Source organism: Miniopterus schreibersii (assembly GCF_964146895.1).
Source record: "Miniopterus schreibersii genome assembly, chromosome: 5".
Taxonomy (NCBI): domain Eukaryota; kingdom Metazoa; phylum Chordata; class Mammalia; order Chiroptera; family Miniopteridae; genus Miniopterus; species Miniopterus schreibersii.
The window spans coordinates 8501932-8525153 of record NC_138106.1 but is presented as its reverse complement, the minus strand read 5'-3'; the positions used below and the strand labels follow the sequence as shown (position 1 = coordinate 8525153).

General features: G+C 52.3%; 2 protein-coding genes across 8 annotated transcripts in view; one reads left to right on the top strand and one right to left on the bottom strand.

The window, feature by feature from the left end:
* Positions 1 to 10166, bottom strand: part of LOC308558043 (collagen alpha-1(XVIII) chain-like) — a 24537-nt gene extending 14371 nt beyond the window's left edge. For 5 of the 6 annotated variants that reach the window (XM_081139106.1, XM_081139107.1, XM_081139109.1 and 2 more), the window contains exons 1-2: positions 9822 to 9967; positions 4585 to 4821 (exon numbers count right to left, since the gene is read on the bottom strand). Coding sequence is in view for 2 of the 6 variants with exons in the window: in XM_081139105.1 (XP_080995231.1) it covers positions 4585 to 4648 (64 nt within the window). In the remaining 4 variants the exon portion in view is untranslated. Of the gene's footprint in view, positions 1 to 4584; positions 4822 to 9821 lie in introns of all 6 variants that reach the window. The other variant, XM_081139110.1, reaches the window with a different exon arrangement.
* Positions 9223 to 23222, top strand: LOC308558045 (reduced folate transporter-like). 2 transcript variants are annotated; one of them, XM_081139112.1, is made up of 5 exons: positions 9223 to 9315; positions 15020 to 15791; positions 15878 to 16070; positions 18484 to 18625; positions 22703 to 23222. In XM_081139112.1, the coding sequence occupies exons 2-5, from the start codon at positions 15083 to 15085 to the stop codon at positions 22931 to 22933; spliced, it is 1275 nt and encodes a 424-aa protein (XP_080995238.1). In that variant the 5' UTR covers positions 9223 to 9315; positions 15020 to 15082; the 3' UTR covers positions 22934 to 23222. The 2 variants fall into 2 exon arrangements, with proteins under 2 accessions (XP_080995238.1, XP_080995239.1); XM_081139113.1 differs by lacking the exon at positions 22703 to 23222 and adding an exon at positions 21147 to 21785.

Genomic DNA, 23222 nt, shown 5'->3' with positions numbered 1-23222 from the left:
GAGGGACGGAGCCCCCCTCTCCTCCACCTCTCCTGCAGCCAGGAGCACTGCCCCCAACAGGAAAGGGGCTGGTTCAGCTCACTGACGCCCCAGATATCTCCAAAGGGCATAGTCCTGAGGGGAAAGGGAGAGCAGCTCACAGGAGGACTTTACAAGAATAAGACTCAGGGACTGGAGGAAATGTTGAGAACCTCTGCTGGGGGCTGGGCAGGCAAAGAGCTCACTGGAATGTTCTTTAATTGAACCCACTGAGCCCAGGCTGCTGAAACAGCCCATACAGAAAAGGCAACAGGCTGAAATCAATCTGAAGCTGCAGCAGGACTGAGCCTGGGGAACTAGAACCAGAGGACAGGGTAGGGACTGAGGAGCTGGCGGTGGAGCAGAGACTAACTCCCGTAGAGTGAGTGCCTGACAGCAAAACCTCTAAGTAAGGGGAGTGATACCCTGGGCTACACTAGCCATCCTGGACCCTAAAGACTCTACAGAAGACTCTGGAGTAAGACCAGGCAACTACAAGGTTGCAAAATAGCTGACAAGAGGAGGAGGTCCACGGAGAGCCTCAGATCAACCAACTTCCTAAGGACACCAGAGCCAAACCTAGATGGCTCCTCAAATTGGCTGATACACAAGTACTTCCCAGGAGAACGGAAATCAGCACACAAAACAGTGAGCCACAGATAACATAAGCTGCCCAGAAGAAACTCACCTAATTGACTTTTTTTTTTAGAAAGGGAAAAAAAATTTTTTTTCTTCTTTCTAAATTTTATAGTTTTTTTAAATTTTTAAAAATTTTTAGTTTTTTTATAAAAGAATTTTGTTTTGCTTAGCTTGTTTTCTGTTTTGTTTCACTGTTTTGTTTTGTGTATTTGCTTTGTTTTGTTTTACCCTTGCTTCTACTATCAAGACTTTCTTGATATTTCTGCTTAATTGCTGGGACTTTATCATTATACCCAACAAGTTTACTGCTTTCCTCTATAGTTTCCCCCAAATCTCTTATTGGACTCCCTCCCTGCCCTGGCTCTATCTCTCTCTCTCCCTCCTCTCAATTCACTGGCATAACGTTTTATTTTTAAATTTTTTTTTAAATTTTCTTCTTCTTTTCTTTCTTTCTTTTGTTTTCCTCCCTTCTGTCTTCCTGTCTTTTTGTTCAATTGTTAGGTTCTCTTATTCTCTTTATTGTATTTTTATTTTCTCATTTTCAACTATTATCCTATTCCTATTCTCTCCCTTAATTTTTTGCTGGCCCTTCTTTCAGAATCTTTTCTCTGCCTCTTTTATCTCCCAGTAGCTTCTCTATTTTTTACATTTTAGTTTATTTTATTATTATTATTTTAAAGGAAGAAATCAAACACTTCATGGAAAAAAACAAAAATGACCAGACAACAACCCCAAATCTATGGGACACAGCGAAAGCAGTCCTGAGGGGAAAATTCATAACATTACAGTCCTATCTCAAGAAACAAGAAAAAGCTCTAATGAACCATCTAACACAAGAACTAAAAGAACTAGAACGAGAACAGCAAGAAAAACCCTGAGAAAGTAGAAGGAAGGAAATAATAAAGATCAGAGCAGAAATTAATAACACAGAGACTAAAAAAAAAAATACAAAAATCAATGAAACCAAGAGCTGGTTCTTTGAAAAGATAAAATTGATGCATCTTTAGCCAGACTCACTAAGAAAAAAAGAGAGAGGACCCAAGTAAATAAAATCAGAAATGAAAGAGGCGATATAACAACCAACCCAACAGAAATACAAAGGATTGTAAGAAAATACTACAAGCAACTATATGCCAACAAACTGGACAACATGAGTGAAATGAACAAATTCCTAGAAGCATGCAATCTTCCAAAGCTGAATCAAGAGGAGGCAGAAAACCTGAATAGGCCAATAACAACTAATTAAATTGAAGCAGTAATCAAAAAACTCCCAGCAAACAAAAGTCCAGGACCAGATGGATTTACAGGCGGATTTTACCAAACATTCAAAGAATAATTAACACCTATTCTATTCAAACCATTCCGGAAAATTCAAGAGGAGGAAAAACTCCCAAACTCTTTTTATGAGGCCAGCATCATCCTAATCCCAAAACCAGATAAAGACACTACAAAGAAAGAGAATTACAGACCAATATCCCGATGAACATAGATGCTAAAATCCTCACTAAAATACCAGCAAACTGAGTCCAGCAATACATTAAAAAGATCATACACCGCGGCCAAGTGGGATTTATTCTGGGGACGCAAGGCTGGTATAACGTCTGCAAATCAATAAACATGATACATCACAAAAACAAAATGAAAGACAACAATCATATGATCATATCAATAGATCCAGAGAAAGCATTCGTCAAAATCCAGCACCCATTCATGATAAAAACTCTCAGCAAAGGGGGAATAGAGGGATCGTACCTCAACATAATAAAGGCCACATATGACAAACCTACAGCCAACATCATACTCAATGGGCAAAAACTAAAACCATTTCCCTTAAAAACAGAAAAAAGAGAGGGGTGTCTACTTTCACCACTCTTATTCAACATAATACTGGAAGTCCTTGCCACAGCCATCAGACAGGAAGAAAACATAAAAGGCATCCAAATTGGAAAGGAGGAAGTAAAACTGTCATTATTTGCAGATGATATGATATTGTACAGAGAAAACCCTAAAGACTCCATCAAAGGAACCCCACGGTCTGGGAAAACATATTTACCAAGGATGTATCTGATAAGGGGCTAACTTCCAAAGTGCACAAAGAACTCATACTACTCAGCAAGAGGAAGACAAACAATCCAATTAAGAAATGGGCAAAGGACCTGAATAGACACTTCTCCAAAGAGGACATACAAATGGCTAAGAGACATATGAGAAAATGCCCAGGGTGGCTAATCATCAGAGAGATGCCAATTAAAACCACAATAAGGTATCACGTCACACCTGTAAGACTGGCTCCATCAACAAATCAGCAATGACACATGCTAGCGAGGGTGTGGAGAAAGGGGGACCTTAGTACACTGCTGGTGGGAATGCAGACTGTGCAGCCACTATGGAAAACAGTATGGAGGTTCCTCAAAAAATTAGAAATGGAGCTGCCTTTTGACCTAGTGATCCCACTTCTAGGAATATATCCTAAGAATCCTGAAACACTAATCAGAAAGAATATATGCACCCCGATGTTCATAGCAGCACAGTTTACAATAGCTAAGATCTGGAAAGAGCCCAGTGCCCATCAGTAGATGAGTGGATAAAAAAGCTGTGGGACATTTACACCATGGAATACTACGCAGCTGTAAAGAAGGATCTCGTACCCTTTGGGACAGTATGGATGGACCTGGAGAAAATTATGCTAAGTGAAATAAGCCAGGCAGAGAAAGATAAACATCACGTGATCTCACTTATATGTGGAATCTAAAGAACTTAATAACTGATGAACAGAATAGATTCAATGACATGGAAGCATGGATCAGACTGACGAATGTCAGAGGGATGGAGGAGGGCGAGTGGGTGGAGGGGGAGAGAGTAACCTAAGAATTTATATGCATATATGCACAAGCCAAGGACATGGACAATGGTGTGGAGAGGACTGGGAAGGGGCGTAGGACAAGTTGGAATGGGTCAATGGGGAGAAAAAGGAACATCTGTAATATTTTAAACAAAAATAAAAATTAAAAAATAAATAAAAATAAAAATAGCAGAGAGCTGCCCTGCCCTTGGTCAGTGAGAAGGCCCTGCCCCCCCCCCCCCAGCTCCCCTGACATGTTCTGACAGGTGGGTGGGCAGCAGTGAGTCTCAAAGGTCTGGGTGAGGAGAAGGCTATGTGGGTTGTTGAGGAAAGAATGTCCAGCCTAAGAAAAAGTCTTATAAGAGTTCATTTGAGCTCTGGCCGGATAGCTCAGTTGGGTAGAGAGTCATCCCTGATATGCTAAAGTTTCGGGTTGGATCTCCAGTCAGGGCACATGCAAGAATCAACCAATGAATGCATAAATAAGTGGAACAACAAATCGATTAAGAAATAATACAAAAATCATTGTGCAGGGAATTCTCCTCCCGGGCCCTCTGGCCAGGTCCTGCAGATGTTTGTGATGTATGCTTATCCTGAGTCTGTAAAGTGAAACCATGTCAATTTTGATTTCCTCTTTGACCCAAGACTCATTTGGAAGAATAATTGAAAAATTTCAACTAGTTAGGTTTTATTACATCTTTTGTTTCATTAATATTTTGTTTTATAAAGTTAAGTTCAGGCCTAAGTGATTTTTCAGTTTTTGAAATTGTTTTAAGCTTTGATTTATAGCTGGTTTGGGATCCTTTAAACTTTTTCATGGGATTTTGGAAAAAACGTTTATTCTCTCTATGCACAGTGAATTTTATATGAAAAATAAAATAAAATCACCAATAGCAGTATTTGTCTTTTACACCCTCATTTTGCATTTTCTATGTGATCTATGGCATTTGTCCCAGAGTCCAGGTCCCCTGTGGCTAGATGTGGCCGTGCTCTCTTCTCATGCCCCAGACTTAATTCCCACATCCCCATGCATGTGCATGTCTCATCCATGTAAGGTGCACTCCCTTATCCATTTCACTCTTTACCTTGAATTCTGCTTTCTCTGGTATTAACACCATGTCGCACACATTTCTGGGCTGCGCTTTTCATCCCCTCACTCGCACAGTTCCTCGTCACGTTGTTGCTGGTGTGTCCCTCACCGGTTTTGCTTTTCTGCCCAAAAGCAGTCTCGACCTTGGTCCCAGTGAGCACTTGCCCAAGTCACTCCATGAGGCAGGCTGTGCTGGGTACCAGTGGCTTCCACAGAAGGAGCCTTGATGACCCTGGGGGATGGGGGAATGATGGATCAGAGGAGCCAGGCCCAAGATGACAGGTCTGATTGCTGTGCCAGCCCTGCACAGCACCCCCTGAGCACTGGCTAGAGCCAGCACCTGGCCTGTGGCTGCTGGCCAAGGCCCACCTTGGGGAGGCTGGTCCAGTGCTGGGGAGACCCAAGGGCCCTCCTGGGGGAAGGCTACCCAACCAGCTGACCTGCTATAGGCAGCAACAGGCCGTCAGAAGCCTGGTGGGCTGCACTGAGGGCTGACCCACACCCATTTCTTCAAGTTCAGAGAGGACATCTGCAGGCTCATTTTCTTCTTAGCGGGGTTTTTTCCCCTTTAAATTCAAGGCTGATAACGTTCTGGATGTGGTTTCACTCTGTAACTTTGCAAGATGTCACCAATTGGGAAAACAGGGTGAAGGGGACATGGGCTCTCTCTGTTATTTATTACAACTCCATATGGATCTATAATTACTTCAAAATAAATAAATTAAAAGATGTATAAGGCTGATCTATTATGTAATTAAAGAAATAGCTACCTAGATGTAAGCAAGTCTGACTATGCAGTGGAGAGTAGTTTATTCTGCTTTATTGCTGTATCCAGGTAAACTGTTTATATACAATCATTTAAATTCTCAAAAAGTGTATTGACTGGTCTTGACTCCTTCCCCACGTCACAGCCAGCTGTTATCACTACAGTGCTGTGTCACAGACAGTCCAAAGTCAGGAGCTGTCAGAAGAAAACATTCTTTCCCATCCACAGAGCAGTGGGTGGCCTGGAGATTGGTTTCCCTAGGTGGGCTCTGGACTCCAGGGGGTCCTACTCCTCTCTCGAGGCTCTGGTCCTCCTTGGACCAGTGGCCACCAGTTCATCTTTAGGGTGAGAAGCTGGAGTGGACAAGGCAAGTCCCACCTCAAGGCACATTTCACCCCTCTAACATCCACAGGCCAGAGCCAAGGGGGGAAGTGATTCTGCTATCCTGAGGTCCTGGTGGGGGGGTCAGGGAAACACTGCTCTATGGGCATCTGTGCACTCCTGTGCTTGCTGTGGGCACCCTTCCTGTTCCAAGCCAGCCCATCCAGCCCATCGCCCTGCTCCTATGGGCAGGCTCTTTCTCACTGACCCTTCATGAGGGTCAGTGGCTTACGCTGCCCCATTCCCTGTGCTGGTCGTCCTGCTTTCCACTCCCCTTTCTAGTAGCAGCCCCCCCCCCCCTCTATGGGCTGCAATGCTGGTCTGGGCCATCCCCCAGCTGGTCCCCAGGTCCATGGCCCAGATACCTCAGGTGGGATCCATACACAGGCAAGAAGAGGGAATTCAGTTTGCTGAGTGGGGCCTGTGGGTGATTGGGCTCCCACAAGCCTGCAGAGAAGTCCAGAGTAGAGGAGCCAGCACAGATAGAGGGGAACATGGAAGAGGGTTCAGCCAGGGAACGTGCTCCCTCTTCAGCTCTCCTTACCTCCCAAGAGCCACCCCAGGCCCCACTTAGAAGCCCTTTTGAAGGCCTCTCTACAGTCCAAGGCTGGAGCAGCAGGTGGCTACTCATGTGCAAGGTCCGTGGCCAGGTTCCTGGGGGGCTTGGACAGGCACCCACACACTAGACCCAGTAGTCCTCACACAGCCCTGATGGGTCTGCTGAGCAGACACTCCCACCATCCTCTGGAGAGAAAGTGACCCAGACCTCAATTCCCTGCTGTGGTTGGACTGTGGGCAAAAATGACCCCCTGGCACTGGGCACCTGGTGGCCAAATTCCTTTGTAGCTGTGTTTTGGGCAGCACGCAGGCATAGTGGACGCTTCTGAGGTTGTGAGGCCAGGCTCGTGATTCTTCCCCTCACAGCAGAGAAAAGGGGAGACTAGTGGGGACATCTGAGGGCTCCTCACGATTCCTCAAGCCTGAGGGTCACAGCCTGGGCACCCCCAACCTCCCTGGTCATGCCCCAACCTGCAGGCAGCCTGGAGGGTGGAGCTCATTGCCCAGTGACCTGGAGGCCAGTGTCCCTCATGTGTTACAGGCCTCACTGCACTACATACAGGCCCAGTCCAGAGGGGTGAGCTGACTGTGGGGAGTAGGGAGGGGCACTGGCAGAGAGACTTCGGGTGTCCTCACGTGGGACCTGCTGTCCCCTTTCAGGGGAATTCAACAGGGTGGCCACCTGGGTCACAAGGCCCCCTTTGTCTTTGTACCCCACCCCCCGTCTGTTTTTGTCCCTCCCAATGGGTGAGGTCTGGGACCTGTGCCGATTGGCCAGATTATAGCAACCACATAACTGCGAGCTGTGCGTGACATTTGAGTTTTTCCTCCAGGGCCCCTCTAGAATAGCTGGTGGCCAGGCCAGCGGGCCCCTCTTCCCTCCGGCTGCCCTCCCTGCACCTGTCCTACAGCCGCGGGCTACCTACTGAGTAGTGCAGCCTGGGACCTGCAGCTGCTTCTCTCCCAAGTAACTTTCTTTGCTGAGAGATGGGGAGGGGTGTGGATAACCCTGGGCCACATCTGGGCACCCCACCCCCACCCCCTTCCCCTCTGGTCCCTCAGCTTCCTATTGCTCTGCACAGAGGCTGACTGGTTCATGCTCAGTCCTGAGGGGGCAGTGAGGGAATGCAGGGAAGCACCAGTTGGGCTGAGTGGGGGGCTTGCTGTTTGTGGCCCCAAGAGCAGGTGTCTGTGCCTGGCTGAAGTCCGGAGGCAGCCACCAAACCAAATGGGGGTCAGAGTGAACTGCACACGCTGCTGCTGCAAAGGGGGAGAACTCATCAAACCCCAATAATCCTGTCCTGTCTGGCACAATGACCAGTGTCTCTGGCTTAAGCTTGGGGGTAAGCCAGGAATGGAAAGTTTTAAAATGAGCCTAAAAGAAAAAAGCACATGAACTTCTTGCTCAGGATGGCAGGTGGGGCAGGGCCGCGGCAGGGGTCAGGGGGCCGGCATTCTCCAAGTGCTGGACACAGCTGGGGTGGACAAGGGGAGGGCCTCCCTCCAGATGGGTAGGAGATGGCTCCAGGACGTCCACAAGTTGTGACCAGGGCACCATGTGGGTAGGCGTGAGGGGGCTCAGGAGTGGACGTAGTGAGGGGTGGCCCAGTAAGGACTATGGCCAGAGGGATGGGGGGTGTGGGGGTGGTCCAGTGGAGGCTGAAGCCCAGGTGGGGGGCATTACCGGACAGGGTCTGCCTGGAGCAGGTCTGCCTCAAGCAGGCCTGTAGTGTGTGGGTCCTTGACTTCATATAGGAAAGATTTCGCAACGCAAGTCCAGATGGGTTTGAGAATATATTTATTAATGCTGGGGACAAAGAAATAAATAAAGCAAATTAGGGTAGAAGAAACAACAAAGAGCCTAGGCGGGGCTCCTGTTAGCTCACCGGGAAGTGAAGGTCACAGTGATAGAAGTGAGCCTAGGCGGAGCTGCTTTAGCTCACTGGGAATCAGAGAAAATGGGGTCTTGGAGACAGGATCAGGGGATAAGCCCAGGTCGAGCTGATGCTGCCCACCGCTCCCCGGGCTGCAAGTCTCATGGGGACCCTTAGAAATTAAGAAGAAATAAAGAGTTCATGCCCAGGAAGGGGCATGGACATGCTCTAGAGAGAGCCTGCATTGAGTCTTTGTCCTGAGGGCTTTTTATCCATTTTTTTTTCCTCTACAGGCAAGAATCTTAGGGGAGGGTTTCAGTAGAATATTCATCAGCTTTCCAGGTGCATTTTTAAATATGCTGATGCATTAAACTGAGTGTATAAGGGAGTCTTGAATAATTCTTTGGTCTGTTTTACTTTTATCTTAAGTCTGGCTGGCTTTAATGGGGTTTTTGTTATCTGTTCCCCAACTTCATCTGTCCTTGAGTTGAGCTGGCACAAATGGCATTAATTGGGTCTTTGTTCTCTATTTTCCCAGGCCAGGGTCATTTAAGCTATGTATTCTCTTGTTAGGGATGTTTTCAAGCATCCTTGGTTAGAGAAGATAAGGTCTTGCAGCCACAAGCTGCCCCAACTGTTTGGTCTTGTTTGATTTTCTTGTTTCAGTTTCCCCATTCCACTTGCCCACGGATTTTCCTAGCTTCTTACTATCTTCTTGCAGGGGGATGAGGTGGGGGTGATCCAGCAGACTCCCAGAGGGGTCTAGGGAAGCGGAGTTCCAGTGGGGGCTGCAGCCCGTGGCAAGGCCGGGCCCCCCATTGGGAGCTCAGGCCTGCTCCAGGAGGGTACCATGTGGCCCGGGGAGGTGACAGGGGCAGGCCAGGTGGGAACTGGGACCGGAGACAAGCATGGCATGCTTGTGTGGCCCAGCTACTTAACTGCTCTAGGTCCTGGATCCCTAACTTGGGCAGGGGGGAGGGAGGGAGGGAGAGGGCGAGGCCAAGTGTGCAGGGCCGGCTTATTTCCCAGCAGCGCCACCGCCCGCCGCGGGGCATTTGGGCGCTGCAGACGCTCTCCCCCACTCCCTTCCCGCCTGAGCACCTTGTTGATCAGATCGGGATCCCCGGCCCTGCTGCCGAGGGCCCAGGTAATCGATCAGCGACCAGCGGGGCCCGAGATGTAGGGACGCGGGTCAGGGATTGGCCAGGGGCACGGTCCCCTGTCTCAGGGGTGAATGCAGGGATGAATGCACAGGATGCAGGCCTGCAGTGCAGGGTAAAAGTAGGTGGCACGCGATGCGGTTTTCCCGGGTGAAAGCAGAGGGATGCAGGCCGGAGACGCGGGGATCCTAGTGAGGCGCGGGTCGGGGCTGCGGGTGCCTGGGGGTCCTTGAAGTTAATGCAGCTGGGGGCGTGGGGGGTCTCAGAGGTGAATGCAGGGGGCGCAGGCCAGGGCCTGTGTGCAGGGCGCCCTGGGCGCACGGTGACCCGGACGCGTCCCCTCCAGCTGTGACTGTGGGCCCCACGCGCTGCACCCACCTCTGCCGCTGCCCGCGTGGGGGCCCTGTGTTAGCCCGCCCCCCGCCTGCTGCCGCACGTCTGCCGGGTGCTCGCAGCGCAGACGCTCTGAACCCCTGTGGCGCGGTGGGCTTACCTCCGGTCACCTCCCCACCGGGTCCGGTTGGTTGGTGCTGTGAGCGCCGCCCGAGCCTCCGCTGGCTCCCCGGGCTCAGGGTTCCTCCTTGCGACTGAGGACGAGCTGTGTTGGGTTACAGCTCGGCCTGTTGCGCGCACCACTCTGACCTGGGGCGGAGCCTGTTCTAGCCATCTCCCGCCAGGGCCCTGCCCCCACCCTCGATTGTTCTTTTGCGCCTGGAGCTCTGAGGCTTGCCCTGGAGAAAAGCCAGCCTAGTAGCCCAGGTGCACACTGTGTGGTCATGCAGCAGGGTGCCGGCCCCAGCCTGCTGGTCTCAGGATTCAGGTTAGAATGTGAGCCGGTTCAGAAATCCAGCATGCATCTAAAGGAAGCTATTTTCCAGGCTGCCCAAAGTGCAGGAGGAATAAAGTTCATGAAGCTGCGTTTTGGGCACTGTGCCAAGAAGTGACCAGGTGCCCCTTGCCCCTAAGGAAACTGGAAGGCCCCCTGCAACCCAGATTGAATCTGCAGAACCAGGAACCTCTGGCCCAGCAGAATTGCCTCTCTCTGTAGGTCTGTCTGGGAGCCTTGCACCCACGCCCCAAGGGTGCAGTCAGCCTACCGTCTCTGTTGCACTGCATCCCTCTGCCTTTTGCCCTCTCGCGTTGGCATTGCTAATTGCTCTTTCAGAGGGTGCCTTGGTGGATTTAATAGCCCCAAATACTACAGTTATCTGTGTTGGGCAAAGGTGACCAACACCTCCAGGGTGTTTTAAACTTGTGAGTTGGGTGTCTATAGCAGTGGTGGTCAGTGGATTTAATTTTACTCATTGGAGTACAGAATTCTGTCATGTGACCTGGGGGAGGGGGTTGAACTGAGAGGTGCCCTGGAGCTGGAATGGAGTCCCTGGTGATATATATACCCCGAGGTGGGTCACTCTGCCTGTGGAACACCCTGTGACCTGGGGCTGCCTTCTCCATTGAAGGGGCCAAGACCCTCCCAGCTGTTCGTGCAAGCTCCAGCGGGACTGGAAAAGCATGGCCTGTGTGCTCTTTCCTGGGTGCTGGGGGAGGGGACTAAGTTCAAGCTCCCCTGCCTGGCTGATTGTTTCATTGGCCCCTTGAAATGGTTGGGAGGGGGCTCTCCCAGGACCCTGTAACTCCCAGGCCACTGTTGCCCCCATCGCCCCTTCCCTTTGAAATTGTCTGTAATTCTGGAAGCTGCCCCTTGCCTATGCCCTGCCTTTCCTTGTGGCCCCACAAACCCACCAGGCCCAGCTTCTTGAAGTGTTTCACTACCCTCCCCCCACCTCATTTTCCCTGAGTCAGGAAATAAGCACTGGGGCTTAGATGGCAAAGGAATCTCAGTCATCTGACCACAGTTGCCTTTGCTGAGGCTTTAGGCCTTCACAGAGTAATCAGAGATCTGGTGAGAGGTCTCTGTCTGCCCTTGGTGGCACCTAGGGGTCTCTGTGGTCACCTGGTTTTCCGGGGCCTCATCCAGGGAAGAGTGTGGAGACACTTCCTGCTTAGATGGTCTCTGAGCAGCATGCTGGCCGAGCCCACGGGGAACAAGTGCCCAGAACCTGGTGGCTTTTCCAGTGCACCAGGTCCTACATCTTGAGAACTTTTTGTGTCCACTGCTTGGGGATTGGAGGAGATTTCTCCCCAAATGCAGACCCTCTATAGTCACCTTCCCAGAACCGGTTGGGCAGTAAGGGGCACAGAGCTGTCCCAACTATCTCAGCTCAGCACCCCCCTACACCCCCAAGGCTTCCTCACGCCTCCGGAGCCACGGAACAGGTGGCCACTTACTCATTCTCACGGTGTCTGCTTGGCCTGGGCACCCTTCTTGGCCTGACAGTTTTCATGGTAGCTCTCTTTTTGACTCTCACTTCAAAGTGAAGTTTGTCTGAGTGCCTTAATGGAAAACTATCATGTAGCATATAGAGAAGTAGCAATAAAAATAAACAGCAGATAACTCTGTATTCAGATAACTAGACATGACTATCTGCCTATCTAGCTATAAAGGGCACTTGGTGGACATAGGAATGGTGCCGTCACTCCTGACCAAATTGAGGTGCCACCCAAAGTGCCCCTGGGCGAGACCAGCCTCCCTCAGCTCATGTTGGTCTGGAGCTCTGTCTGTCCCCTGTGGCGCCTTCCCTTCAGATTGTACTCCTCTCTGGCTCCTGCTTCTCCCTTTGCCTCCCTACCTGCTCTGGGCTTTATCTCCAAACCCCATCTGCCCAGTCTTGTGCATGGAGTCCTCCCAGAGGCCAGTGGGACAGCGAGAGCAGGCTGTCCCTGAGACCTCTCCTGGGGATGGACTTGTGCCCAGCCCAGCAGCCACAGCCACCTGCTGTGAGCACTTGACATGAGTGGTGTGTTTGGGAAACTGGATTTTAAATTGCACTTACTTTTAGTTAACATTTAAGGATCCCCATAAGGCTAGTTGTTACCATATGGGACCAGCTTTCCTTCTCCAGCCTTTGCTATTTCCTTCTCCATAAAATAAAACAAAGAAACTCAGAGGCTGTTGGTTGATGAAGCACATAGTCAAGGTGCCCTTCTGAGCTCTGCTCACCACCCCCTCGTCCACTTGAGGACCCCCGGAGCTGGTGCCGGTAAGAGCTGGTCCCAGGCTGCTCACCTCCGTTCCCTCAGCCTCCTCTGCCCTTTCCATGTGGCCACTGGCCTCTGCACCCATGTCACCGTAGCTGGACCCTCCTGGGTCCCACTGTGCCCTTGATTTTTTCAAAAAACCCCTTCCTCTCCCTGGCCTGGAACTCTACCCTTACCCCTTTCACATTTTCATGTGAAAATGAGGCCTATCCCCTCTAAGTAGCCACCTTGGAAAGATGGAAATGGACACATGCTAGCTCACATGAACTCAGAGCCCTGCCTGTCTGTCACTGTGTCTAATCCCATGGCCAGTGCTGACTCCTGGAGCTGGTTACTTCCCAGGTGAGGCTGGGTAGTAGGGCTGGGGCCTGTGGGGCTGTCTCCTGTACCCCCCAGACCCTCTGGGACTCCTCTGAGTAACCAGTCCCTCACTCACTGGTCATCCGGAGGGCCCGCCTTCCTTAGAACATTGATCAGATCTTAAAGAGGGAGCCATCGCCTGCTGTGATTACAGGGATCATGTATACAAAGCTCTATTAATAGAACAGGAAAAATCTCTGTAGCAAAAAATTATATGTCCCATTCACCTGCCCTCTCAGTTTGCATATTAACCGATTATATAGTAGATTTCAGAAATTAAGCTATTCCACCAAGCTTGTATGTCATCAGAGGGGCGACAGGCTCTTGTCTGGGAAGTACATGTGAGCCAGGCCTGCTGGGCCTGGCTTGGGAGAGTTACCCACATGCGTCAGAGACTGTCTCACCAAAGGCGCACCCTGGGGATTAAACCACAGAGCTGCCCAGTGCCTCTGCTCTCAGTTTGTCACCCTTGAGGCACAATGCTGCAGTTTCCTGGGCACTGATACCTGCTCCCTCTGCCCGTGGCTACAGCTTCCAGTTTCCCCCTTGCCCCTGTTGATGGCTGCTAGCTTTGATTCAATTGCTATGGAGTATTTCATGGCTGTCCCTGTGCCGTGCCTCCCTCCCTTTCCTATGGGCTGTCTGCTTCTGCCTTGGAGGATCCTCAGCCCTTTCTTGTAGGTCACATCTTTTTACCTGATGGCTGGTGCCTTTCCTGTGCTTATGGTGTCCTTTTATGCTTTAGCTTCCAGTGTTTGTGCAGCTAGGTTTTCTCTCGCTATGCTGTAAGCATTGCCTTACATGCCCTCCCCTCCCTGATGTACGCAGCCTTCAGTTCCTCAGTATCTGAGCTGTCAGGGTCAAGTCCTATAGCCCCGCTCTCAAGGGGACCCCCTGCAAAAACCATTCATAGGGCAGTTTTTCCTGACTCATGGCCAATACTCCCATCACTCAGAGTCCTCAACTGGGTCCCTGCCCTGTCCCTGCCCTCTGGTCAGGGGGACTCAGCTCCTGTATCCAGGTGCTGACAGGTATCGGCTTTTGATGCCTCCCCTCTTGGATTTCAGTTTACCTGTGGCCTGGCCCTGCCCCCACCATCCCACTAGTCCTCAGAATCCACCATCCCCTATCCTGGTGCCCTGTCTCTCCTGCCAGCCACACAGCCCTGGCTTCCACCCCCAGCTTGTCCTGGCTGCCTTGGGGCTCCAGCCTAGCCCCCCTGTTTCAGAGAAGCCACTGCCCTCAAGCCCTCTGGATTCATATCTGGGCACAGTGCCTGAGCCCTGCCTGTCCCAGGTTGTCCAAACACTAATTTGCTGGGAATGCATCTGGGAGACACTGGGCTCAGGCCAGTAGGAGGCTGACTTCTTGCTGGTTCTGGGTCTCTTGACAGACACCATCTGCCCCAGGGACTTTGTGCTCTCCCAGGCCCATGGCCCCTTGGTGAACGATGTCCTCTGCAGGAGAGGGGGTGAGGGGAGAGAAGAGGGGAAAGACCAGCAGGTCCTCTTCTCTGACCCCACCCCACCCTTGGGTTCTGACAGCAAGCTGCTACCCCAGGCTGAGCAAGTCTTCTGCCAATAGGTCTCATCAGGAGGGACTGTTTGATGTTCCCAGAATTTTCCATAAACACATCTACATCCCTGTAGCTGGGCTGTGATGACTCTCAATGACCAAGCACAAGTTATTCAGCTTCCCCCAGGGTACTGACTTGCACCACTAATATCCAGGAATGTCCTAGGGGGCCTTCATTGCTCAAGTGTTTTGGGGACCACAGCCTTGGGGGTCAGCCTTGGCTTCCCATGGGCATGTGGGTTCAGGAGGCTGCCAGGCAGGGAGCTTTGATCAGAGTCTCCTGACAGCCTCCCTCTGAGCTCCTGGAGGCTTGTCAGTGTGTGTGTCCAGCGCAACGGACTTGGATGCGCTGCTCCAGCTGGCTTGTCAGCAGCACATTTGGGTGGGCAGATGCCAGGGCTGTGGGTAAACCAGCTGAAGTGAATGGGTCCAACCAGCCTCCCACCGGGCCCTGCGTGCTGACTGGGGCTCTACTCCAGCCCTTGGTTTCCATCTGTAAAGTGGGGCCTCGGAGCCTGTAGGCCTCTCGGGGCCGAGGGCCACCTGTGCTGGTGTTAGACAGTTATGCTTATGGTGTGGTTCTGGTGGGGGGCTACCAAAGGGCCTCAGTGGCTGTGTTGCCGAGCTGCGTGGAGTGACGAACCTGCTGTCGCACAGGTCACCAATGAGATCACGCCGGTGCTGTCCTACTCTTACCTGGCGGTGCTGATACCCATCTTCATGCTGACAGACTACCTGCGTTACAAGCCGGTGCTGCTCCTGCAGAGCCTGAGCTATATCTGTGTGTGGCTGCTGCTGCTGTTTGGCTGCTCCGTGCTGCACATGCAGTTCATGGAGTTCTTCTACAGCCTCACCATGGCCGCCCGCATAGCCTACTCCTCCTACATCTTCTCCCTCGTGCGCCCCACGCACTACCAGCGCATGGCCAGCTACTCGAGGGCCGCGGTGCTGCTGGGCGTCTTCACCAGCTCCGTGCTGGGCCAGCTGCTCGTCACCGTGGGCATGGTCTCCTTCACCACGCTCAACTACATCTCGCTGGCCTTCCTCACCTTCAGCCTGGTCCTCACGATGTTCCTGAAGCGCCCCAAGCGCAGCCTCTTTTTCAACCGCAGCGAGCCTGCACACGGCGGGGCCTCGCCCTCGGAGCTGGACCAGATGCACCCCGGCCCCGGCCGGCCCAAGGACAAGAAGCGCAGCCAGACGCTGCTGTCGGGCTGCTCGGACTGGATCCTTGTGCGCATGCTCCGGGAGGTAGGGGACAACCTGCGGCTGCCACAGCTGCGCCTCTGGTGTCTCTGGTGGATCTTTAACTCGGCAGGCTACTACCTGATCGTCTTCTACGTGCACATCCTGTGGAACGTGGTCGACTCCACCAAAGACACCACCAGGGTCTACAACGGTGGGGTAGATGCCGCCTCCACTCTGCTCGGTATGCCCAGCGGCCCCGCCTGCCCTGCCTGCCCTGCCTGTCCTGTCCACCCCAGGAGGATGGCAGTGACTGTCCTGTCTCCCCAGGTGCCTTCACCTCCTTTGCTGCGGGCTTTGTGAAGATCCACTGGGCCCTGTGGGCGAAGCTGGTCATCGGAGGCGTGACGGCGATGCAGGCTGGGCTGGTCTTCCTCATGTATAAGACGAGCAGCATCTGGCTGTGCTATGTGGCCTTCGTGCTCTTCCGCGGTTTACACCAGTTCCTGGTGCCCATTGCCACGTGAGTTGGACTGTGTGGGATAGATGAGAGACCGCTGGCCCAGGCAGCCACTAAAAGGCCAGGGCCCAGGCCCTGGTGGACAGGAGGCCACTGGAGGGCCATGCACCTTCCTCCTTCAGGGTGGGTACTGATGGGCCATCTGTGTTATTAAGAGGCCTCCCTTCTAGAATGTTCTGTGGGGAGTAGAAGGGGTATGTGCTGAGCAGTGTGAAACAGGTTTGGTGGTGGGAGGAGCCAGGGGCCCAGTTGTCCTCTTGTCCATAGCACGCCTGTCCTAGCTGCCTGCCATGACCCTGAGACTCAGCAAGGAGCCCTCCTGTGTGGCATATTCTCTGCTCCTCCCTCCAAGGCCACTTGGTGTCCACAGGGACTGGTCCTCGTGAAGCTTTTCCTCCCAGCCTCCCTACTCCATCTCCCAGGCCTCAAATGCTTCTTGGGTAGCCCCATGGCCTTTTTTACCCTCTTGTTCCCACGGTGAGGAACAGTGGTTCCTGGCCAAGGACTGACCAGGTGTTCCAGCTTACCTTCTGTCCAGGGCTCTCCTGATGCCCTCATGTTCCTCATAACCCGGGGGACCCTCCTGTACCTGCCCAGGAACATCCTGCCCACCAGCTCCCCTATACTTCCAGAACCTTCCCCTGCCCATGTTCTGCTTGCTTCTCTGACCCTCTGTGCTCCTTTGAACTAACCTTTCACAAAGCCGCTCGCTTACACCACACAGGCACACAGGAGACTGCCTCCCTGTGCCTCCTGCACCTAGTGGGTGTGTCTGTCACTGTAGTGCCCCTCTAGCCCCCAAAGTAGGGCACCTCCAGTCCTGTCCTCCTTCTAGTCACACCCATGTCAGAACATCTGTTCCCACGTTGTCTTGAACTCAGACAGTATCCTCAGTCTCCTGACCCACTGCAGTCCCCCCTCCATGGAGTGGGGGCGTGACTCCCCTGTGCCATCTCACAGAAGTGCCCAGCACCCACACTGCCCTATCCACTTTGGGCCTGCTCCTGCCCTGGGCTCTGAGAGCCTGAATCAGACCCAGTGTCCCTGTCCTGTTCCTGAGGGCCAAGTGCTGTCAGACACCCTGACCACACTCCTGGCAGAAGACACCCTTCTCATTTAGCTGTCCAAAATACAGGTGTAATTGGTCCTCTTGGTGACAAGTGACATGCTGCATAGCTAATCCCCAACTGATGGGAAGCCGTCTTCAGTATTTTTTCTGTGACAGGCAACACTGAAATCAATATCCTCTCAACCTGCATTTTTCTTTCCAAATTCTGATAGTGGTCTCAGATGTTCCTAGAAAGGTACTGGCCAGGTCAAAGGGCATGTACTTTAGTGAGGGGGTGTTGGTGGATACTGCAGATGTCTGCCCGGCAAGCCGCTCTCCTGTGACCTGAGGCCAGCTTGCATTTTCTTAGTGCGGCAGGGCTGGCTCCTCCCTGCTGTTAGCTGCCACTTCGTATCTGTGGACTCCTTCTGCTGGGACTTTTTTTTTCCTTATTTACCTGGAGTACACTTGCATCTACCATATGTGACAGGTATGCTATGCTTTGCCTTTAATCCTACTTATGGAGCTCATGGTGTGCGGTGTGAAACGCATGCAAATGGCGCGGTGTGCGGATGGCATGGCATTCGCTGTGCCGGCGGGACCTGGCCCAGCTCCCGGTTCCCAGGAGTTCATCTGTCAGACCTTCGATTGACAAGGTCTTTTCTCAGTTTACCTGCAGCCTTTGTCACGTGATCGCTCATTCTGGCGCTTCATGTATTTCTTGCTCCTCAGACCCCTGTGCAGCAGAAGGCCCTTGGCCTCGGTCATTCTCTTTAAAGGCTTGCTGGGTATTTTTGTTTGTTAATTCTTCAGAAGTTTAGAATATTTCTTGTCTAGTCATTATTTTTAAAGGCACTTTGAGGATTTTAATTGGAAGGACGTTCAAATGTCAATTTCTTTCCAGAGGATTGGGAGCTCTGAGCATATTAATTCCTTCTCTCCTTATTTGTTTAACTATTCTTTCTCTAGTTTATTGAATCATTTAATGACTTTGAAATCATTAAAGACTTTAATATCATTAAAGACTTTTTAATTCCGGAATTTTCTTCATGACACTCTCCCATTCTCCTGAGGATGATTTTCTGAGAATGCTGTGGTGAATGAGTTACCCTGGGCCAGGATTACCAGGAAGCTTTTAAAATGTTTTCCCGAGGTTGCATTCGGCACTGATTTGCAATCATTTTATGAGTTATTGAGGGAGGATTCGGTGGGCAGCCTAGGTGCTGGTCTCTAGTGGTTTTAGCAGACAGTCATCAGACCACATGGCTATTTCTGGCAGCCAGTGGCGGCCCAGGTTTCCCGTTTGTACTTGTGGGCACTTCTTGTCCCTCCCAGCCAAGGCTGATCCTGGCCTGCTTTCCCTTTAAGTTTTCAGATCGCATCTTCTCTCTCTAAGGAGCTCTGTGCCCTGGTCTTCGGAATCAACACGTTCTTCTCCACTGTTCTCAAGACCATCATCACCCTCATTGTTTCTGACAAGCGGGGCCTGGGCCTCGCAGTCCAGTCACAGGTGAGCCCCTGTGTTGGGTTAACTTCCTTGGGGAGGGGAACTCTCAGGTATGTCTGGGCCAGGCCCTCCTGGTCCTCACCCAACCAGCAGCATCCTGCCCTCCATGGGACCCAGACCACAGATCTACGGAGGGCAGGGGGCGTACACAGGGTGATTTGGGCATCTCCAGCTGGATACACTGGACTTACTGAGTCAGAGCAAGAGCATGAAGTGAGAGACCCTGAGCAGGGAGGGAAGGATCAGAGGACTGGTGCCAGGAAGCCATGATGTGGCAACTGCTGTGCTGGCCTGTACTCCTCCTTCCTAAGGCCCAGGTTGGAGCTGTAATGCTGCCCCAACTCCAGTTGGAACTGCGGGGCCTCTTAGTTGAGTTTGGATGCAGGTCATTTCTGGAGGTCTTCCTGACCCTGGGCATCCCCCATGATGGGCTGATGTCACAGGAAGGATGGAAGTGTGATGTGGGCCGTTTCTCTGCGCTGTCACAGCTTACCACTTTCATGTCAGGTCTCTGACTGTGATGTCAAGGCCGTTAGGCCAGGACCCTGGTTCACATGACAGCTATTTGTTTCTTTACAGAGAGCAGATGAAAGTAGAGCCAGTGGGGTTGACATGCATGCTGGCCTCTCTTTAGTACCCCTCCCTTTGTCCAGTCCTAGGCAGGTTCTCAGAAGAGCTTGAGAATGCCTGTCCTCTGTAAGGTGGGGGCACTCCCATCTGTGACTCTGTGTCTGCTGTGAGGTGGAAAACACTCACCTGTGACTCCTGGTGTCCTCAGCCAAGGCAGGACCTCTCTGAGCAAGCTGGAATTAACCAGAGGACGGGCTAGCAGGAGGGTTGTAACTGGGATTTTCAGTAACTGGCCTGCAGGGATGCAGCCTCCACCTGCTCGGAGCCAGAGCCTCACTGGATGGCAGGTGTGTTGGGCTCGGTGGGCTCCATGAGATGTCCTGACCCTCTGTCTGAGGGTGCTGGGTCAGCACTGCCTCCGTGACCCCATAGCTGGCCAGGAAGGAGATGCAGGCAGGACAGACCCTCCTGTTTGGAAATGGGCTTTTTGGAAATGCCGTTTAGGGGAAGAACATCAGAGCTTCTCACCCTTCATGTCTACACAGGCAGTTGGGTTTCGGCCCTGCTTCTGCCGGGCCCTCCAGGCACACTGCCCATCTCCCAGCCCCCTAGGCTGAACGCTGTGCACTGTCTACCCTGAAAAGGGTTGGCAAAGCCCCCCATGGTCGGGCTGGACCTAGGTCCACAGGTGCGTGTGCAGCTGTGAGTGGTGAGAGGGGCTGTATGCGTGGCATAGGCCCAGGGATGGGTAGGTCAAGGGTCTCCTTCGCTGATGCTGCTCCCTGCTGTCTAGGGGGGGCCTCCCTTCAGAAGGGGCACCTCTGCAGGGGCAGCACCCTTGGTTCCAGGCCTTTTCATGGAGCCTTGCCTGGCAGCTGTTCAGCTGGCCTGGGAGGGACTCTAGCACCTGGAGGATCCCCTCCCTCTCCTGGGAGCACCCAGCTGTCCCTTCTTAGCAGTGGGGCTTCTGAAGGGCCCATGGCTGGGTGGGAAGGGCCTGGAGAGTCTTCCCCAAAGGCTGGGCCTTTCTCAATTGTCCTTGTCCCAGCTTCTCCCACTTGGCAGCTCTATGTTGGGCCAGATCAAGAATAAGACATTGATTTAATTCATTCTGAGTTAAAAAGTAACTCTAGAAATGGGGCAGTTTGTTCATAATTAGAAATGCTGATGCAGTCCAGGAAGACAGTCCTTCCAACTGACCCTGTTCTCCTTTCCTACTCACTGCTCTTTGTGTCCCTTTCGCTTCATCCTGAGCGGTGAGAGTGGCAGTTGTTCAGGCTTAGGGGGCAGAGCACATGGGCCGATGGCCTGGAGCTGGCCTGGGTGTGCTTGTTTTTTAAAGTAAGCTTTTTAGTTTTGGATAACTGTTCACTCAGTTGCATTGTAAGAGGTAATACAGAGATCCATGTCCCTCATCTCCAGTTTCCCCACGAATCACATCCTGCGGTTCTCCAGTGCAATCTCACTACCAGAATACTGACCTTGTAAGTTCAAGAAACAGAAGCTTCCCCCCCCCTTCCCCCCCCCCCCTTCGGGATCCCGCATGCTCAGGCTGCTCTTTCATGGCCCCACCACCTGACTCCCACCCCCTCTCTTCCACAGCCCCTGGCAACCACAGTCTGCACCCATGATTTCGCTTGCTGCATTCTCTCTTCTTCCTATTGTATCAAGATTCTGTCTTTGTTCCCTTCCAGTCAAGAGAACCTCCTTTAGCCAATATTTTAGGGCAGGTCTGCTTGTGACAAAGTTTTTTTCACTTAGTTTTTTTCATCTGAGAATTTTAATATATCTTTATTGATTTCAGAGAGAGGAAGGGGGAGAGAAAGAGATAGAAACATCGATGATGAGAGAGTCATTGATCGGCTGCCTCCTGCATCCCCTCCACTGGGGACCGAGCCCACAACCTGGGCCTGGGCCCTGACTGGGAATCCAACCGCGATCTCCGGGGTCCTAGGTGAATGCTCAACCACTGAGCCACGCCGGCCGGGCTCATCTTTTCATTCCTGAAGATACAAGCTTCTTGGCTGATGGTTTTTTCCAGGATGTGAAAAAGGTGACACTTCCTTGTGGTCTTGAGGGCTCGTGATGAAAAATTCCATCATTCTAATTGTTTTGCCCCTAAGGTGTCATTTTTTAAAAATGGCTGCATTCAAGATTTTTTTCTCGGTCTTTAGCTTTCAGAAGGTTGAATATGGGGTGAGGTGTTCTTGCCACTGCTGGGTGGGGGTGAAAGTCCTGAGTCCACAGGGGCATGGTTGGGCGTTGTTACCATTAGTGGATGGGAGTGACAGTCCAGACTTTCCATGTTGTCTTTGTGGGGTGAACGTTGCAGCTCCCCACTGGACTTTGAGGAACACCACCCCATGGAGCAGGGGCCTCCTTACAGCCTAGATAACGAGGGTGGGTCTAGCCAGAGCAGGGCCATTCTGTCTGTCACTTCCTGCCCTACTGGGCTGTCCCTGTCTTGGTCCTCTGGTAGAGAGAGCAGCTTTGTGGGGGCTTTTTTCTATGTATGTTGCCATTTCTGGGTTGCTGGCTTCTTTGATTTTAAAATACCTGCAGCAAAAAGGAAATAAAGCCTGAGACCCATCACATACCACCGTGCTGTGCCTCGGGCTCTGGGGTCCCTAGCTGGGCTGACTTCCACTTTCAGTCACTTCCCTATGTGTACTCTGTGTGTTTCGGTCATACTGGGAAAGAATATGGGAAACATGTGACTCCGTCGTCCTGGGAGCAAAGTCCTCCATGGTTCCCTTCTTGGTTTACTTTTGAAATGAGCAGTTTTTCTATAAGGGCTAAGGGTGCCAATGTCACAAGGGGCTCAGGGAGGGACTTGAGCCTGGTCTAGCCCACAGATATTTTGAGAACACCCAGACCTCCTGTCCCCCTGGTGGTCATGAGAATCAGGAGGGACATTTCTGTGGGCTGGGTGTACATCTCTGTGTCACTACTGCAGTTTTGCCTGTCACCAGGGCCCCACTGGCTCACTGAGTAGGGGCTACCCAGGTCTCAGGCTACCTGTCCTTGACTGGGCTCCACCACATGCATGGATGTCCATGAGCCCTCAGCAGTGTGGGAACTCTGCCCTTGGAGCAAAGTGCACATGTGTGGTCACTCAAAATGAGCAAAGTGCCTGGGGGTAGATCACAGAGTCCACATGGAGATAGCAGAAGTGCCAGGGTTCTGTGAAAAGTGGTGGGAGCTCCCCCCAGGGCTGTGCCTGGTGCAGCGGGAGGAGTGCAGAGGGCAGGCCTTGCATACTGTGGGACCTGCTCCTAGGCTGGCCTCTGACCCCTGGGCACCACCCCACCCTTGCAGTGTTCCTGTGGCCTCTGAGCAAGAGGAGGGAGAGAGGGAAGAATATACATCCACATGAGCTGCCCTCCCGACTGCCCCTCCCTCCCCTGCTCCCCACCCCCTCCCCTCTGCCTCCCTACCACTCTTGAAAGCCCCCTCACCTCCCAGGCTGCCCCTCACCCCCCACCCCCACCTGACCTCTCTCTGTTCCAGTTCCTAGTCTACTTTGTGTACTTGCTGGTGCTGTCCATTGCCTACTTCTTGGGAGCTGTGCTGGGGAGCCTGTGGCACTTCCAGTGTGGCCACCACCAGCCCCTGCCCCTGGCCCAGGAGCTAACGAGCCTCCCGGAGGAGAAAGCCGCCCAGGTGCTGAGCCTGCAGGATGGAACCCTCAGCAACCTGCAGCCCATAGCCACCACCTTGGCCCCCAAGGACAGCACGTGAGCCGCAGGGCCAGTCTTGACAGAGCAGCTTGAGCCCAGGGCCTGACCTGCTCTCTGCCCAGCCCAGTGAGCGGCCAGATTCTTACACCAGAGGCAATCTGCTCTGCATCCTCAACATCCTCACTGGCCCTGGGGCCTTGACATCTCAGAACTGCCCCTTCCCTGTCAGGTTGCTGGTCCTCTTGGAACCAGGAATCGGGGTTTCTGGCATTGTTTGAATTCCATTGCTCACATTTTAAACAATGCTGTATTGCCCCCCTTTTTTTTACTCACATAAAGGAAAAGCCTTA

What these genes read in the sequence shown, in the direction of transcription:
- LOC308558045 (XM_081139112.1), top strand. Translation starts at nt 15,083, where the DNA reads ATGCTGACAGACTACCTGCGTTACAAGCCGGTGCTGCTCCTGCAGAGC. An exon ending in TGCCGCCTCCACTCTGCTCG is followed by an intron (nt 15,792 to 15,877) that starts GTATGCCCAGCG and finishes CTGTCTCCCCAG; the next exon opens with GTGCCTTCACCTCCTTTGCT. An exon ending in GCCTCGCAGTCCAGTCACAG is followed by an intron (nt 18,626 to 22,702) that starts GTGAGCCCCTGT and finishes TCTCTGTTCCAG; the next exon opens with TTCCTAGTCTACTTTGTGTA.